The 15340-nt window shown below is 43.5% G+C and overlaps 1 protein-coding gene across 3 annotated transcripts in view; it reads left to right on the top strand.

Moving 5' to 3' along the window:
- Positions 1-15340, top strand: part of wwox (WW domain containing oxidoreductase) — a 127805-nt gene that overhangs the window by 39550 nt on the left and 72915 nt on the right. For all 3 annotated transcript variants that reach the window (XM_013268640.3, XM_019361516.2, XM_005470884.4), the window contains exons 7-8: positions 62-247; positions 2471-2735. In XM_013268640.3, the coding sequence (XP_013124094.1) occupies positions 62-247; positions 2471-2735 (451 nt within the window). The remainder of the gene's footprint in view (positions 1-61; positions 248-2470; positions 2736-15340) is intronic.

Raw genomic sequence — 15340 nt, 5'->3', positions numbered from 1 at the left:
TTTGTTTTCGCTTCACAATCAGTCAAACATGTTTTGTTTTTCTGCTTTCTTCCTCCCGTAGGCCGCTGCACATTCTGGTGTGTAACGCAGCAGTGTGCACTCAGCCCTATATGCTGACTGAAGACAACCTGGAGTCCACCTTCCAGATCTGCCATCTGGGTCACTTCCTGCTAGTGCAGTGTCTACAAGACGTGCTGCGTCGTTCAGCCCCAGCACGTGTCGTGGTGGTTTCCTCTGAGTCACACAGGTAAAGAAAAGGAAGATTGACTAGTTTTGTGTTAGTGAGTGTAAATATGTTTGATTGGTCGTCGAGAGGTTGCTATCTGTATCAGTGAGGTCTTTCCATATTAAAGTCACGCTGATAATTGCCCAGAACTAGCCTGTCTAGTCTTCATGAGTTCATCGCCAGTCGTGCACTTAAAGCCGCTGCACTGGCTAGTTTTCTCGACGAGTTGACAGATAAGACTTTATGCGTATTGTCAAACATGACAGCCTCACTCACTCAAACTCATTCCTTTCCGCATGCTGTCACTGTGAATTAAACGTATCATCAGCATGATGGATGGACTTATCAGCCCAAATTTACTTTGATCAAGTATCTGCTCTTTTATGTCTGACCCCCCTGACTCAGCCCCTTTCTCCTTTTTTTTCTCAAGGAACTCCAAAGGCTCAAGTTTTTCTGTTATGCAGCAGACAAGCGCAGAGTCTTGCAGTAATCTGTAAGCCCAAGCCCCGAGCCATGTATTTTAGAGCCAGTCCCTGTCTGTGTGCAGCATTGATCGTGGCTTCAGTCAGTCAGACGGCCAAGCAGTGATTGATTGGAGCTCGGCAGAGTGACCTGAGACAACGCGAACATACGCAGAGTTATTCTAGCAGATCAAACAGCAGCACTATTACAGGGGCCCTCATATGAGTTATGTTATACAGGCTGCCATGCATGATTGGGCAGGAGCAGCAGAGGGGATGGTTTGACACTCAGATTCACTTGGGGTCACTTTGCTATTACAAGCTGTAGGAAAAGTCGGAGGAAGACGGAGTAGGAAAAGCTCATGGAAGGAAAGGTTGCCGTGAAGGGAATATTGACATGTGATTGACGCAAAACTTGCTGTAGCAGTAAGAAAAGTGGGTACAGGCAAGTTTTGATTGTGTAAAAACTGTCAGGTTAGAATAAGGAAGATGTGTACTATTTTTACGTATTTGCAATGCTAAGAATGCACAAGTATTCTCCTTACTCTTCACCCTACAGTTTGCTCTCCTTTTCTGCCTCCCAAACACTGCCTCTCTCCTTCTGTCCTCAACAATCAGCAGTGGCTTTAACCCCTTCAAAGCAGGCTAAAGCAGAACCAGAGAGAGTCAGTTACACACTAACACAGACTAGAGAGAAGGAATAAAGGAGCAAAAATAGACAATATCTCATATTGCATCTTCCATTCTGTCCACCTCATTCCAGACCTATATTACATCCACTGAAGTCCCTCCCTTTTTTGCTTGTGTTATTTTCACTTTCCGCTGATTTCCTGTTTACTTACTTAGCCTCCCCTCACAGGCAGTGTGTGACCCATGACCTGGCAGTATATTGTATTCCCTAAGCCCCTTGTCCGCTTGGTAAAGCAGTGACCTATAAGGGACAGGAATGGAAAAGATGGACGCAGGAGTAATGGCTGGACACTTTATCAGTTTCCACCACAGGGGCTTACTGTGAAATTGACCCAATACAGGTTTACTTTACTCTAGTACTGCATCAGATCTGGTCAAACGAGAGATCATATCCTTAATGAAATTACCTCTGAAATATCTAAGCTGCAGGACAGTAAACGGCATGTTTGAAAACCAAAATCTCTACATTTATATCGCTGCGAGACCTCATTCAATTGTAACGAGGCACAGCTTCGGCTTGTCGTGCAAACAAATTTTGATTTACCAAAAAAAAAAAAAGGCTTTAGCGTCGAGGCAATTGATTTATTAACCTCTACTTGCTGAAGTAGTTACGAAGTTGCAGCACATGAAATGAAAAGCCTGCAGATGTTGTAATTTAGCCAAGCAAGGATGTTGCGGAAGGCGACAGTAAACAAGAGGCAGCGAGCTTGTAAAATCACAACAAGGAAACCAGGTGACATTTTGATTGGTTGTTTTCTAATGACTGGATTAATATGTAGGATGTGTTCCGCTGGTTTGGAGTCTCATCCCGCGCCTCTCACACATACGTACACACACAGACGCATAAATACACAGTGTAGTTTTCGTGTATTGAGATTTTTGTGTGAGCGTGTAATAACACAACGAGTAGTGTAATGTTTAAGGGGCCTTGTCAAACATCTGGATTTTAACAGCTCTGTCGCAGGCAATTAAAGAACATCATGTCACGTCTTTGATTTGTATGCAGAAAGCGCCACACATCTGCCGGCGGAAAGCCTACGCGCAGGCCGAGGCAGACTCACACTAACTACTCTTAATGCAAACTATCTTTCAGGTTCACAGACCTCCTAGACTCATGTGGCAAAGTGGACCTGGCGCTGCTGTCCCCCTCAAAGAAGGACTATTGGTCCATGCTGGCTTACAACCGCGCCAAACTCTGCAACATCCTCTTCAGCAACGAGCTCCACCGGCGGCTTTCGCCTTATGGTGTCACCTCCAACGCATTGCATCCTGGGAACATGATGTACACCTCCATACACCGGAGTTGGTGGCTGATGACCTTTCTCTTCACGCTGGCCAGACCTTTCACAAAGTCTATGGTAAGCGAGAGAAGAAGCTTGGAGAAAGTGTTATATCACCTCATGAGTGCGCAGGCTGTAGCTCAGCCTGCCTGAAGGCCCGCTGCAACGCTCGACTGGTTAACATTTGACATTACTTTTCATTGCGCTGGAGTAATTCTGCAGCTAGTTATATTTTTCTAAATGCAAAGCCAGCCTGTGAATTTGTGACTCTCATATAGCTCTTACAGAGCCGGCGTATTTGTCTTGGCACATTTCTGGGAGAGAGGACAGGAACAGGATGGAGAGGGGTAGATCTGCTGAAGGCTCAGGGAAAGAGTCTGGGTTTAATAGATAGAGAGATATTTGTGGTTTGTTTTCCTCTTCCTCGTGGCACTGTTTGTTTAACCCTGAAAGACAGTTTTCTATCCTTTCAGTACTCTATTCCAGAGAAATGCGACTATTATAGGCTGCTGTTAATGCCTAATCCCAGCCCTAGCTCCTATGCAGTTAAGTACTAAAATAAAAAAAGTTCTGTGCCTAATACATTTTTACTGAAGAAGGATGTGGCAGCTCTTTGCTGTTGCAGTGATTTAAGTTTCCCCAACCAATCAGTATATTTTGGATGGGTATATTTTGGATGAGTATAGTTTTGTGTGGGGTGCCATTGCCACTCCTGTTTTACAGACACAAGTGCACAGTATAGGAGAACCTCTAGCATCTGTACCTGAGTTGTGGCTGATCTGAGAACTCCTACCCAGTTTTGGAAGGATGGCATTAAGGAAGGATTTTGAGTTTGGCTCAGCACTTTTATGATACAGTGTCTTTTTTGGGGATTACATTAATGAAGCTGCCCAGCACTACTTCAGCTATACACACATGCATACAGCATCCGCTGTGGCATCTGGTTGGATCATAAGATATCGGACAACTTACAGCTAAACTCCCGTGAAGGGTTTAACCTTTACAGTGTGGCTCAGACACCAACTGTTGTGAATGTGTAAGCATCTGCATGATTTGTATGTGTGGGAACGTTTTAATAGCACATGTGTGTGCGCATGAGATGATATAAGGTGCCTGAGGTTAACGTCCTCACACGCTTTAGATATGAACGATAAAATCTAGCACCGTGATTTATTTCAGTCCATATTGTGTCCTGTGCTCTCTAAGACTTTTCAATGGATAGCAGCACTCTACCCTTTAGGCTCCATAGCCTCCTAATATATGCTTTAGTTTGACTATTACATCTTTCCATTAGCTGTTCTTCATACTTTATCAATTTAGTGTTTGCACTGAAGTGAAAATGTGATGTTGAAAGGCAGCGTGGTGGAGTTTTAGTGAAGCGTTGTTCTGATCCATCATGTTTGACAGACGCAAGGCCTCGGGCCGTCATTTGTCTCTCCGCCATTTGACATAGGATGAGAGATGAGAGGAACGGCTCCTCAGCACCTTTTTGCAAAATGCCAGGCTGAATATTTCCTCAGTTTGACTTTTTCTGTCACAAAACACTCTTTTGCGTCCCGTCTCTTTATTTTAGAATTAATTTTTTAATCGCTTCGTCCCGTGTTTCATTCTTAAAAGCCAAAGTTTGTCCAGCATTCCTTCTAATCACATGATTGGAGCTGTACCCCAGTCTGGATGATACTTCTGTGTATTTTTTCATGTATCTTAAGGAATGGGTGCTAACATTTTAGGAGCAAGCACACATAACCAATTAGCAGAGGGTTTTCTTTTTCTTTTTTTAAATTTTACATGTCGTTAATTTAATGAAGTGTAGATGTTAGTAAATATTAAAGGACAAAGGTAGAGCTAGTAATTAAATTCTGGTGTGCTGACGCAGCGATTAGCTAAAACTCATGTCTGATAAAGGCCACACGCAGACACACAGCCTTACGCACAGACTCACACAGATACACAGACACACCCCTAAGCTGAGCATTTGCTCTTATTTAAATCTGGGCTTGATAAGGCCCCTGAAAGTGTATCCTCTTTAAAATCCCACTCCTCACTCCTTCTGCCCCCACATTAAGGGCTTAATAAAACAGTGATATTATTTCAGTTATTGGTTGCAGGGATATGAAGATGCTATCGCTTTAATTGCTTGCGTACGCTTGCGGGATCCATGGAGATTGTTCTGGGATGCAAACATAAGCAGAATGTTGACTCCAAAAAACAATCACAAAGCCCCCATGTGTGTTCTTGCGCAAATAACCAGCCCCTCATTTAAAGCACAGGTTTGATTTATAGGAGCACAGGTGGGGTAAAATAGAGTTTTTCAACACGAACAGACACACATGGACAAGCACACGCATGAATTCGCAACACAGAGACGGCTGGAACACCTGGAGCTACATGTGGTCCTAAGTCATTAATTTGACTGCTATTGTAAAGGTGATCAAATGTCATGTAGGGCAATATGTGCCGTGGTTGGTCATTTAATCACACCCATGTTTTCGCCCCTTATTTAATTGTTTCCTGCTCTTTTATGTGATCTTTTAACTTGCACGCTTTTTTCTGGTCTTTTCTTGTTGCCGTACTTTGGTCACGTCTAATCGAAACATGTGTGACTTCCTCGCTTTTGCATTCCTTGTGTTGTGGTTTGAACTTAAGAGAAAGAAACTTCTCTATTAGCAGGGAGCCCCAGCCCACTCTGCTATTGATGCACAGAACTGATTCCATTTTGCTGAGTTGAGAAAGACATCTATAAAGAGCCATGACATTTTAATCAGCCAAACTATCTCTCACTAACATCATGTTCCCCTCCCTGTGCCTTGATCTACTTATCAGAGATTGTGCAACCAGGCCTGTAACTCCTGTTTCTTTAATTCAGCGTGTTTAGTGTGGGAGTTTTGCCTGTGTCCTTTGGTGTGATTATCAGCACCAAATGATCTGGCCTGAAGTTGTGTGTGTGTGTGTGTGTGTGTGTGTGTGTGTGTGTGTGTGTATATATGTGTGTGTGTGTGTGACAGAGAGAGAGACCTAAGAGAGAGCGAGAGAGGCAAAAAAACATCTGCTATCAAGTGATTTAGTTAGAGCAATTTAATGCAGAAAAGTTTGATTGACGTAGATCTTGGTTGATTTGTTTGATCAAACATTGTATGATTTGTGGGTCTTTCTAGATTGTAGATGGTTTCCTTTGAATGAGAACTCTGGGCACACTTTTAAACAGCACATAATGAATTTCAGTGACTGTTGCAGTTATTAGTTTGGCTGTAACCTTTGTGAAGTTGTCACCGTCCTGTCATGCTGGATCGCTGACCCTGTGACATTTTGTTGACTGACTGATTGCTCCCTCAAGATCGGTATACCCTCAGGCTCTGAGCAGCTGGGCTCAGCCTATACCCATCAAATATATACCTTAACTATAGGCAGAGACAGTGCTGAGCTGAATGGAGACCAGTGTGTGGGCAGTGGCTCCAGTACATCATCCACTATAATGGATAAAGAGAGGGGAGGGGTGTTGTGGGCACAGGCCTAAGAGGCTCTACTGGTCCAATCAGACGCCTCGATTCTCCCAGAGGCTGGTTTCATCAGCGCTCACGCCTAGTCCCATGCTTCTTAGCGTTTTTGCATGATTATTTTACCCAAGATCCTGCCTCGGGCACCCAGCCACCTTTTTACATATGCACAAGCTGAACTTTTGACCAGGCACCAGCAGTCAGTGGTTCAGACACGAGATGTGGGACTGGCGTTGCCTCCTTCTCAGCTGAGCCTCGCCTAATGTGACCAGGAGCTCAATCCTGCAGCTTGGGGGTTAACCCAAGAGACAGATCCTGCAAGAGAGACATCAGCATTACCGTTTAGCAGACACACCGTAGAATGGCTGGTTGGTGCTATATGTGAGTACAGCAGCCACTGTTACTTCGGTATCAGTTTCTCTCCTGCAGCCAGACATAAGGTCAGATGCTCCATCTCCTATCTGGTGTAGCCCAAAGAGGCGGGGAGCTTTGCTGTACACCTAGGAAGCCTGTGTGTATGTGTGTGTGCTGCTCAACCATGTGGAAAGAAAGAGGAGCAGAGGTCCCAATCTCCTCGCCCGCCCCCCCACCCTTCTTCACTGTGAGGTTAGATGAGCTGCCAGGCCGTTGTAATAGAGTCCTCTTGGATGATTAGGGGCTACACAGGAGGGGGTCAGCTCCAGCCTGACTGGAAACACTGTGTAGGTTTCTCTTCAGTGGGGTAGAAAGAATATTACATATTATGCCAACTGGCATGAGGTTCACACGCTCTGTCATGATTCAGATTTCCTTTAGAGGCCGTGTTTTAGACCATTTTTGAAGAACTAGATATAATCAATGTGATATTCCTGCGAGATGTATCCTGCCGTGCTGCTGCACTACGTAGAGAGAGACATCAGCAGGCAGTGAGAAACAAGATGTGTTGGTGTGGCATGATAAAAGCATACAATCCTATTTGCCTGTATTGACATGTGTGTTCTGCCCAATCCTGTTACTGGGATTATTGGCCATGGAGATACCATTTCATTAAAGAAAACACACAAATGCTCAGAGACACACACACACACACGCACAGTGGGTGCACAGAGATGGCCTGAGGCCTGGTTATGTGCTCCATTGCACAGGGAAACTGTGTAAATGGTTTATTGTGGATGAGTTGATGTGATGGAAAGCGTGTCTGGATCAATAAAGAACCAATCAAACGCTGACAGTCTGCTGCTGTATGCAGTCAGTCATTCACCCCTCATGCCTGCGTACAGTTATACAACATGAGTGTGAAGGAAGGATGAACAATATCCCTGTTGAAAACAGAAGAAGTTTAAGAAGAAAAGAAGTAATTTTTCAACAATGAAACAAACAAAAAAAAGCTTAAGTCTGCAAAAGATTGTCACTTTTTTTTTGCGTGCATGAGTTCTGCATGTACCTCTTTATAAGACGTGTTTCTGTGACTGGCTAAGATTTGTTTGTGAAGAAACATCATTTAAAGAATCAACCACATCCTCTGCTCCTCCAGCTCCAGACACCTCAGGGAGACCATTAGGACGGCTCCCCAGCTGAGGTTGTCTGAGTTGGGGCTGAGTCTGAGTTGGGGCTCGGCTAAATTACCCCAGAGCTACAGGTCAGAACCAGCTAGACCCTGACTGCCAAGGGACACTCTCTCTAATAGAAGGGATCAGAACAGGCCAAAGAGCCAGAAACTGACCTGGCCAGAGAGACATCCTTACTCACTTACCCTCTACTCTTCCACATCGCCTCCTTCACCCTTGGTCTCTCATAGCTTTAGAGCTTCAGAGCTTTTCTCCTGTAACCCTCAGAGAGGAGAGATGTAACCTATCACCTCTTTCTCACTCATCCACCGGTACCGTTTTCCTGCTGCTGACCCTCACAACTTGACACACACACACACGCGCGCGCGCACGCACCGCTCCCTCCCCTCTTTGTTGTCACACAGAGCTGATGGACTATTTTTCAAATTGATTTCAAAAATGTACATAAGCAGCCGATCCCCTAGCCCAGATTACCTATTGATTTTTAATATGAAAAGCTCATTATATAAGCAGGAACTGCAACACAAAAAGCTAGCCAACCTTTGCATAAATCCTTTAATTGAATTTCCAGAGCCCGTGGTTCTACATTTTTTAATTAAATCCATTTCTTTTTTTAAGGGTTGCTGTGTAATTTGCATGCTGTGAAGTGGGTGCTGTCCCAGATAAAGTGCCATTGATCCTTATTAAGGCTCACCTCTGGGCTCGCTGAAAACCAACCGCAGAAATTAAATGTGCTCATGGTGCATACACTTATTGCCCGCATGATAGGATTAGAGGCGGAGAGAGAGAGAGAGAGAGAGAGAGAGAGAAGGAGTGATGGGGCAAGAGGTGGTGCAGGAGGACGGGGTGGGGGGCGTTATTATTAATAGTTGTTCATATTAATGTAATATTTCACCTGTCCTTCTGTGGGATGAGATTGTGAGGATGCTGTTTGTACTGTAAATACAGCCCTGTTTAGGTTTCATTCTGGTTTCTTTTCAAACGTACTCGGGCCCGGTGGTCTCTGCCTGGGGTCGCTGTGAGTTCACCTGCTCTCCAGATTAAAGCAGAAAAATCAGCTTCTTTTTATATAACAAATACATGCATTGCAAACATGCATATTTTATTCTTATTTATTTTGTTTTAAAAAAAAAACAAGGATGTGAGCATGTTTTAATTGAATCAATGATCATATTGCTCATTGATGCTTATTTAGAAGGTCATGATCTGCATGCAGTCGGCCCATGTAGAGGGCGTTTGACTAACTTTATAGGGATTAAGTGATGCTTAATTTTCTTGTCTTTACCCCACTTAACATGTGTGCAGAGGTGCAGGTGTGAGATGTGGGTTTTTTTTTAATACTGCATTTGTTCTGTGTGGTAGCTGGTAAGGCAGGCCTCCCCTTTCTTGTCTTCTCGTGCTGCTGTATGCAGACGGTGGAGTAAATCAATAGGGATTAACCTGTGACCTCAGTCACATACTTATAGCCCAGTCCTCGCTGCTCACACATCTCTCATCAGTTTCACTTAAACACTGCACCTCACTCAATAAGGCACCACACGCTAATTCATTTCAAAGATGGAGAGACCTCTCTTTTGCGATAATCACACACACACACACTCACGCACACTCAAACACATGGGCACATACTAAAAAGCTAAAGCACATGACCGAATAAACAAAAAAAACAAAAGTGATCTAACAGGATGCGGCAAAGAAGAGTTTTGGACGACTAATCCATCACATTAAAATATATTTTTTGAAGTTTTCTATATGTATGCTACATGTGCAATGAGATAAAGGCTTCAGCTCATTATTATTTCTTTCATTATTGGGGAATCTGATGATTATCCTTAAATCAACCGCATAGTCATATGGTCTATGAAATGGAAAAATGTAAATAAATAAAAGACAGAGATAAACGTGATGTCTTCAAATGTTTTGTGTTCTCCAGTCATCTGAAAAAAAAAAATTTGCTATCTGGGAAGAAAGCCATGAAATACTCACGTTGAAGATTGAGCGACTGCTTGCTATTAACTTAACTGATTTAGAAATTATCAAAATATTTTCTAATTATTTTTCTGCTATTTTGATTGATCAGCCGGTAAATAATATTTGAAAAAAATCGAAACATGATGTAAATAAAAAAAAGAAAAAGGAAAAAAGTTAAGTTCAAATTGATTTGTATTAAAATTTTAAGTTAGAACCACAACAAGGAACGTGCCTGGAAACAGCTCAGAAACTGTTTTGTTAAATTTTTGGGTGAACTGACCCTTTAAATACTGGGTCTGCTGTTTTCCCTTAAAATATAGACAGCTGTAAGAAAGGTGGACGGGGCTCACAGTGACTTAGTTCACTCTGTTAAATGTCCTTGAACGCGGTGGATATCCGGCATGTCTGACTTTGTCTTTTGTACAGTCGCATACCTTCACACTCTTCTTTTCTCCGTCTTCCTCTTGAAATATTGACACCGGCTGACTGATTGGTCTGATGTCTGTCTGTCTGTCTGTCTGTGACAATGTGCGTGTTTGTGTGGCACGCATGCGTGCGCGTGTTGAGTGGTGCAGTGTCAGCAGTATGTGGTGCGAGTATTGACCCAGACCTGTCCTCTGCTCTGACTGGCTCTTGTCCCTAAGTTGTCATCTCTCTCTCCCTTTCGCATTCTCTATCTTTCTGTCTTCCTTTTTGTTCTTTTCATAGTGGATCCCTTCATGGTTGATCTCCTCATGCATTGATCAGTATTTTGTCATCTTTTTAGTCACTGCATTCAGTGTACCAACTAGTGTCAAGCAGGCTGATATGCTATAAATGAGAGGTGTGGAAGATTGGGTAAAACACAGACGGAGGAGCCTTTCTTCAGTGTCAGTCGTTAGTTATTTTTTTCACTGTATCTAGTGTGGTCTCACTTTTTGCTCTCTTTTTCTGTGCACAGTAGAAACAAACAGTATCTACTCACTCAGTGTGAGGTGCTGGCCGAAAATGGGAGCTCTGATTTCCCTCGGATCATATCATAATCCACTCAGTCAGACTACCACAGCTCGGTTCCTTTTTTGTCCAAAAGGAATCAACCAACCATACATATTTACGCTCGCACACGTATAGAGTGCATCCTAAATGCCTGTGGTTGGACGCCCTCCTCTCCCACCGTCGCCGCCACCACACACACCGGGGTTAGACCACTCTATATGCTATTGATTGCACTGCTGTTGCATGTTGTGCTCAATCACGAGTTCCATGCGTCTACGGTTGTCCTCTCCCACCTGGCCCATTAGATTAGGCTAATGCATTCAACCATTGATTAGTCATTACACTCAGACCTGATCAGCCAATCGCCTACCTGGTTTGACTCTACTTGACCCGTGGACCCTGGCTCTCATGTCATGTGGCCAGCTCTAACGTGTTAAAAGCACATGCAGCTCACAGCTCCATCTGATATGTATTATGTTAGGGTTATGGGAGGCGCGATTCAGATGGGTTCACTACCTGTATCATATTCAATACTGCGCATTTCCATGCATTTCCTAATCACATGCAACAGAGAGCTATAGATTGTATCATCGAGCACATTACTGTTGGAACACTGATCTCAAAAGTTAACATGAATGAGCTTGAAACAGTGCAAGCAAGTGTGAAACACTCTTCAGCCCCTCCTTGCACTGCTACAACAGGTCTAACTATTGGTTTCTCTGGTGAAATTGTGTGACGCTGGCAGCTGATCCTTTTTGTTGCTGAGGGAATCACAAGCAGGCTTCCGTAGATTGGGCTTCTTCCAGCGCATTGCACAGTGGTGCTGTTGGTTTGGGACCTGGAGAGTTTGGAGGCAGGATCACTGCCTTGGGCTCTTTGTCGTTTTCCTCGAGCCCTTCCTCAACAGCTTTTGCAGGGCAGGTGTTGCGTTTGGGGAGGCTGCTGCTGTAGTAAGGGAGTACTGCTGCCTCGGGGGGAGGGGGTAGTGGGGCTGTCGGGTCTGCTGTGATGTGTAGTTTTCTGGACTGTGTCAAAGTAAAATCCATATGAATGCCAGAGTCCCGGGGTTTCTCATCAAGAACTAGAGGGACAGGTTTACTTGCCGTCACTCGTCAGTGGGTTTAATGGTGTAGCTGCTTAGTATACTCCTCCTTAACCACTGAACACGTGTCCTCTTTAGTTTGGTCTTATATTTTACTGTCTGTGGCATGCTGTTTTATACAGCTCTGACAGCTACTAGCGATGCAAGTTACGCTGAAAATTAAGATTTTTACACACAAAACAAATGATTAGTAAATAAAATATGATAAATTGCCAGGATTAAATTGCTCAGCAGCATTCAGGTGGTTAAAGAGTACCCCACTGATTTAGTATTGTACCTCTACAATATTTAAAGACCCACAGTAAAGACTCCCTTGGTGCCTATATTACCCAAAAAGAGTTTGCTCAGAGATACGGATGTTTTTATTCTCTTTGCTAATGTGGCCATGGGTCGCTAGGTTTAAACACAGACGAAGAGTGTTAGTATCTTTCCAAAGCCTACACTTCCAGATGTCCTTCATCAACTTCATTCCCAACTGTTGAAACATCCACTAATATAAAATATAAAATCATAACCCTGACAGGGACACTTCTGCTGCACGTTGAGCACTTTTGAGACAGTTTAGTGAGTAAATCTTTAAATACTTTATATTTCAGTGTTTCCACTCTTACCTTATTTTGTGCACACTTCTCCCACCTCTGGTTCCACGTTTAGGTGTGACCAAGCCACACTTTGCAAATGCATACACAATAAACTAAAATGAGAAATTCTCTCTGTTGGCTCTATGCAGCCATCAGTTATTATTGTTTCACCTTGGCAAGTTGTTTGTAAGTAATCATACACTAAGTCCTCCTCTTTTTTCCACTCCCTTCCTCCTTTTTTGTGCTGTTTTCCTTCTTCCACACCCCTGTCTACAGTATTGAGTCAGTCAGTGAGGAATAGCTGTTTTAGGGACAGCCCTATTGATGTGTGTGTGTGTGTGCGTGTCTGTGCGTGTGGGATGTGAAGCACCGGGCTGAGTGATCGGGGATAGATGTCCTTATTGGATATGAGCTGGCTACTCCGTGGTTCTGCATTAAATTTGTATTGAATAGGAAATTAATGAATGGATAACTTTATTGATGTTTTGGTATTGAACATATAAACAAAATGTTCTTTTGAAGCATTGTGTGAGCGCTGCACCCCAGGGGGGAGGGAGTGGTCCCAGTTGTGCTTAAGAAAGAATAAGTCCATGTTAAGTCCATAGTGCATTGGAAAAGAGAGCAGATAGATCAATGGGAGCTCGCTGCTTGAGACACACTTTAATTGTGTTGTTTTCTTTCAGATTTCTGTCCTCCCACATCCATCTCAGTGCAGCAGTGACAGATTTGATACGTATTGCAGTCAGTGTCATGAAGACAGATATGAATTTATTGAACATTTTCAAAAAGGGATTTGTTCAGCTTTTATTTGTAAACCCATATGGACTAAAAGGGGGATGTAGTTATAGTGGAGTGTTTGACAAACGGACTGTTTCTTTATGTTTTCTGTAACTTTTTTCCTTTTTTGGTAAGTGCTCTGATGCCTTTTGGTGTAGCTTGAATCAATGCTGTGCTGCCGCAATCAAACACGTACAACTTCCTCAAAGTGGAGTCGGACTGATTCTTTTCCAGCGAGTTGGATGGGAACAGATCAAAGAGATGAGAGATGGCGAGTGGAGGAAACTTGTTTAATTAAAATGAAGTGATGAAGGGGGGTTGGGGGATAGAGGGATGTTCTTTGATGCGTGCTCTGGATGCACCGTATACGTTATTCAGTTATATTACTCACGATTTTTGTTTAAGAGGTTCCAGCTGAGGGTGGGACAGTAGGAGGTGTTGCAGACGCAGGGAAAGAGGGAAGGAAGGGGCGAGCTTGATGAAGTTTCTGATTATCCAGCCTCCTCTGGCACAGGGAAGAATTACTGAATGCCATTTGGGTCAGTGCTCTTTATGGAACTACATTTATGAAATACATCTCTCCCCCTCTTTCTTTCACTCTTTCCACCTCTCCCTTTTTGTAACTCTCCCTTCCTCCCTCCCTCACTTCTAATTGGCGATGCAATAAAGGTGTGTGGGGTCAGTGGTTCTTCAAGGTGAGACTGCATGTGTGTCTCTCTCTCTCTCTCTGGTGTTCTTCTCCAGACACACAGGCAAGCGGCAGTCATTCCTGCCGCTCCAATCTCACATTTTCTGCCGTGCTCACAGAAACCAAAGGCCTAAATCCACCGTCTGCACCTTAAATAACTTAACTAATGCCGCGCCATCTTTTCTCTGTAATAAATGGCTCTATCATTTGAGAGCTCCGTGCTTACCGCCCTGCCCTCCTCTCTCAGCTCTGCTCTGCGTCCTTGTGCCAGCCTGGTAAGCCAGAGGGCACGCTGTGGGTGAATCAGAGACAGGTTCTCTGCCAACACACCCAGTGGGAGAGACCCTGCCAAGGGTGCCAAGGCCCCAAGAGAGGGAAAAAGGGGAAGATGAGAAGGTTTGATTTGGGAGGAGATGATTGAAGCGAATGAGGGAAGAAATGAGGTAAAAAAGCAAGAAAAAGAACGACTGGTGGTGTGAAGTTTGAAGGAAAATATGCAGGATATGCATCACAGAGGGATAATATAATAACTTTTTTGTTTTGAGGTCCTCAAAATACTTCTGTATCTATTTACTTTAAAGGTCCCGAACTATTGCAACGCCACAAGTTCCACACAGGCTCTTTGTGAAGATTGCCCTGACCCAGTACCATTTTAGGCCAGTAGGGGTCATTGTAGTTCAACTGACTGAGCAGAGAAGCCTGATCAGTGATTGTTACATCTGCGGTTCATTTGCAAACGCAACTCTGCTGTCATGGGCTCTCACGCACATTTATTAAAACACATATATATATTTATATTGTGTTGCAATTTCTGATGACAATAGGATTCTTTTAACTTGCGGTAACCTCTGCAGGTGATCAGGGGTCAGTACTGTTACTACTGATAGAGAGCTCAGTGGCTTTGTCTCCTGTTTACCTGAAAATACCCGAAATGAGGCATGCACCCAAAAAACCAAGATGCCACCTTCTGCTTGGCGTGCCGATGCAGCCTAATTGATTCAGCACTTGAGCTGGTAATTTAATGTCCAGGTCTCTGTGAAGTCTTTGCCTGCAGGTATTGTTGGAGACACCAGTGTTGAGAAATAATTGCAGAGTCACTTGTTTTCTTTCACCAGGGCTAAGAAGAAACAAAAATCCCAGTTTCTGTCTGCATGCAAATGAATATTTCTTAAAGTAAATTACACAGTTCTGTCTGCAGATAGTGTCTGAATGTAAAGACAATAGAAGTGACTTGTAATGCTGAAAATTTGAAGGTGTAATCACGTATAAACTCTGTTTTTGACCAATCTAAACTCTTAGTATCCACCCTTAATTTATGTATACAAATTAAGCATGCCACTGCTGCCATTGACCTCCAGTAGATGAATATTAGATGAAGCAGCAGCCAATATTTGAATAGCTGAGTTCAGGACGGCAACGATTTTAATGGCAGCAAGCAGCCATTAACAGTATATCTGAAAATAGACAGAGTATTTTTCCATAGATCATTAATGACGGAAAATCTATCTCTCTTTCCTTCCCACCATCATTCAATATATATCTCTCTTC

The sequence above is a fragment of the Oreochromis niloticus genome, linkage group LG7 (assembly GCF_001858045.2).
Source record: "Oreochromis niloticus isolate F11D_XX linkage group LG7, O_niloticus_UMD_NMBU, whole genome shotgun sequence".
In the NCBI taxonomy this organism is placed as follows: Eukaryota; Metazoa; Chordata; class Actinopteri; order Cichliformes; family Cichlidae; genus Oreochromis; species Oreochromis niloticus.
The sequence above is the reverse complement of the archived record's forward strand: the minus strand, read 5'-3'. Positions and strand labels throughout refer to the sequence as shown.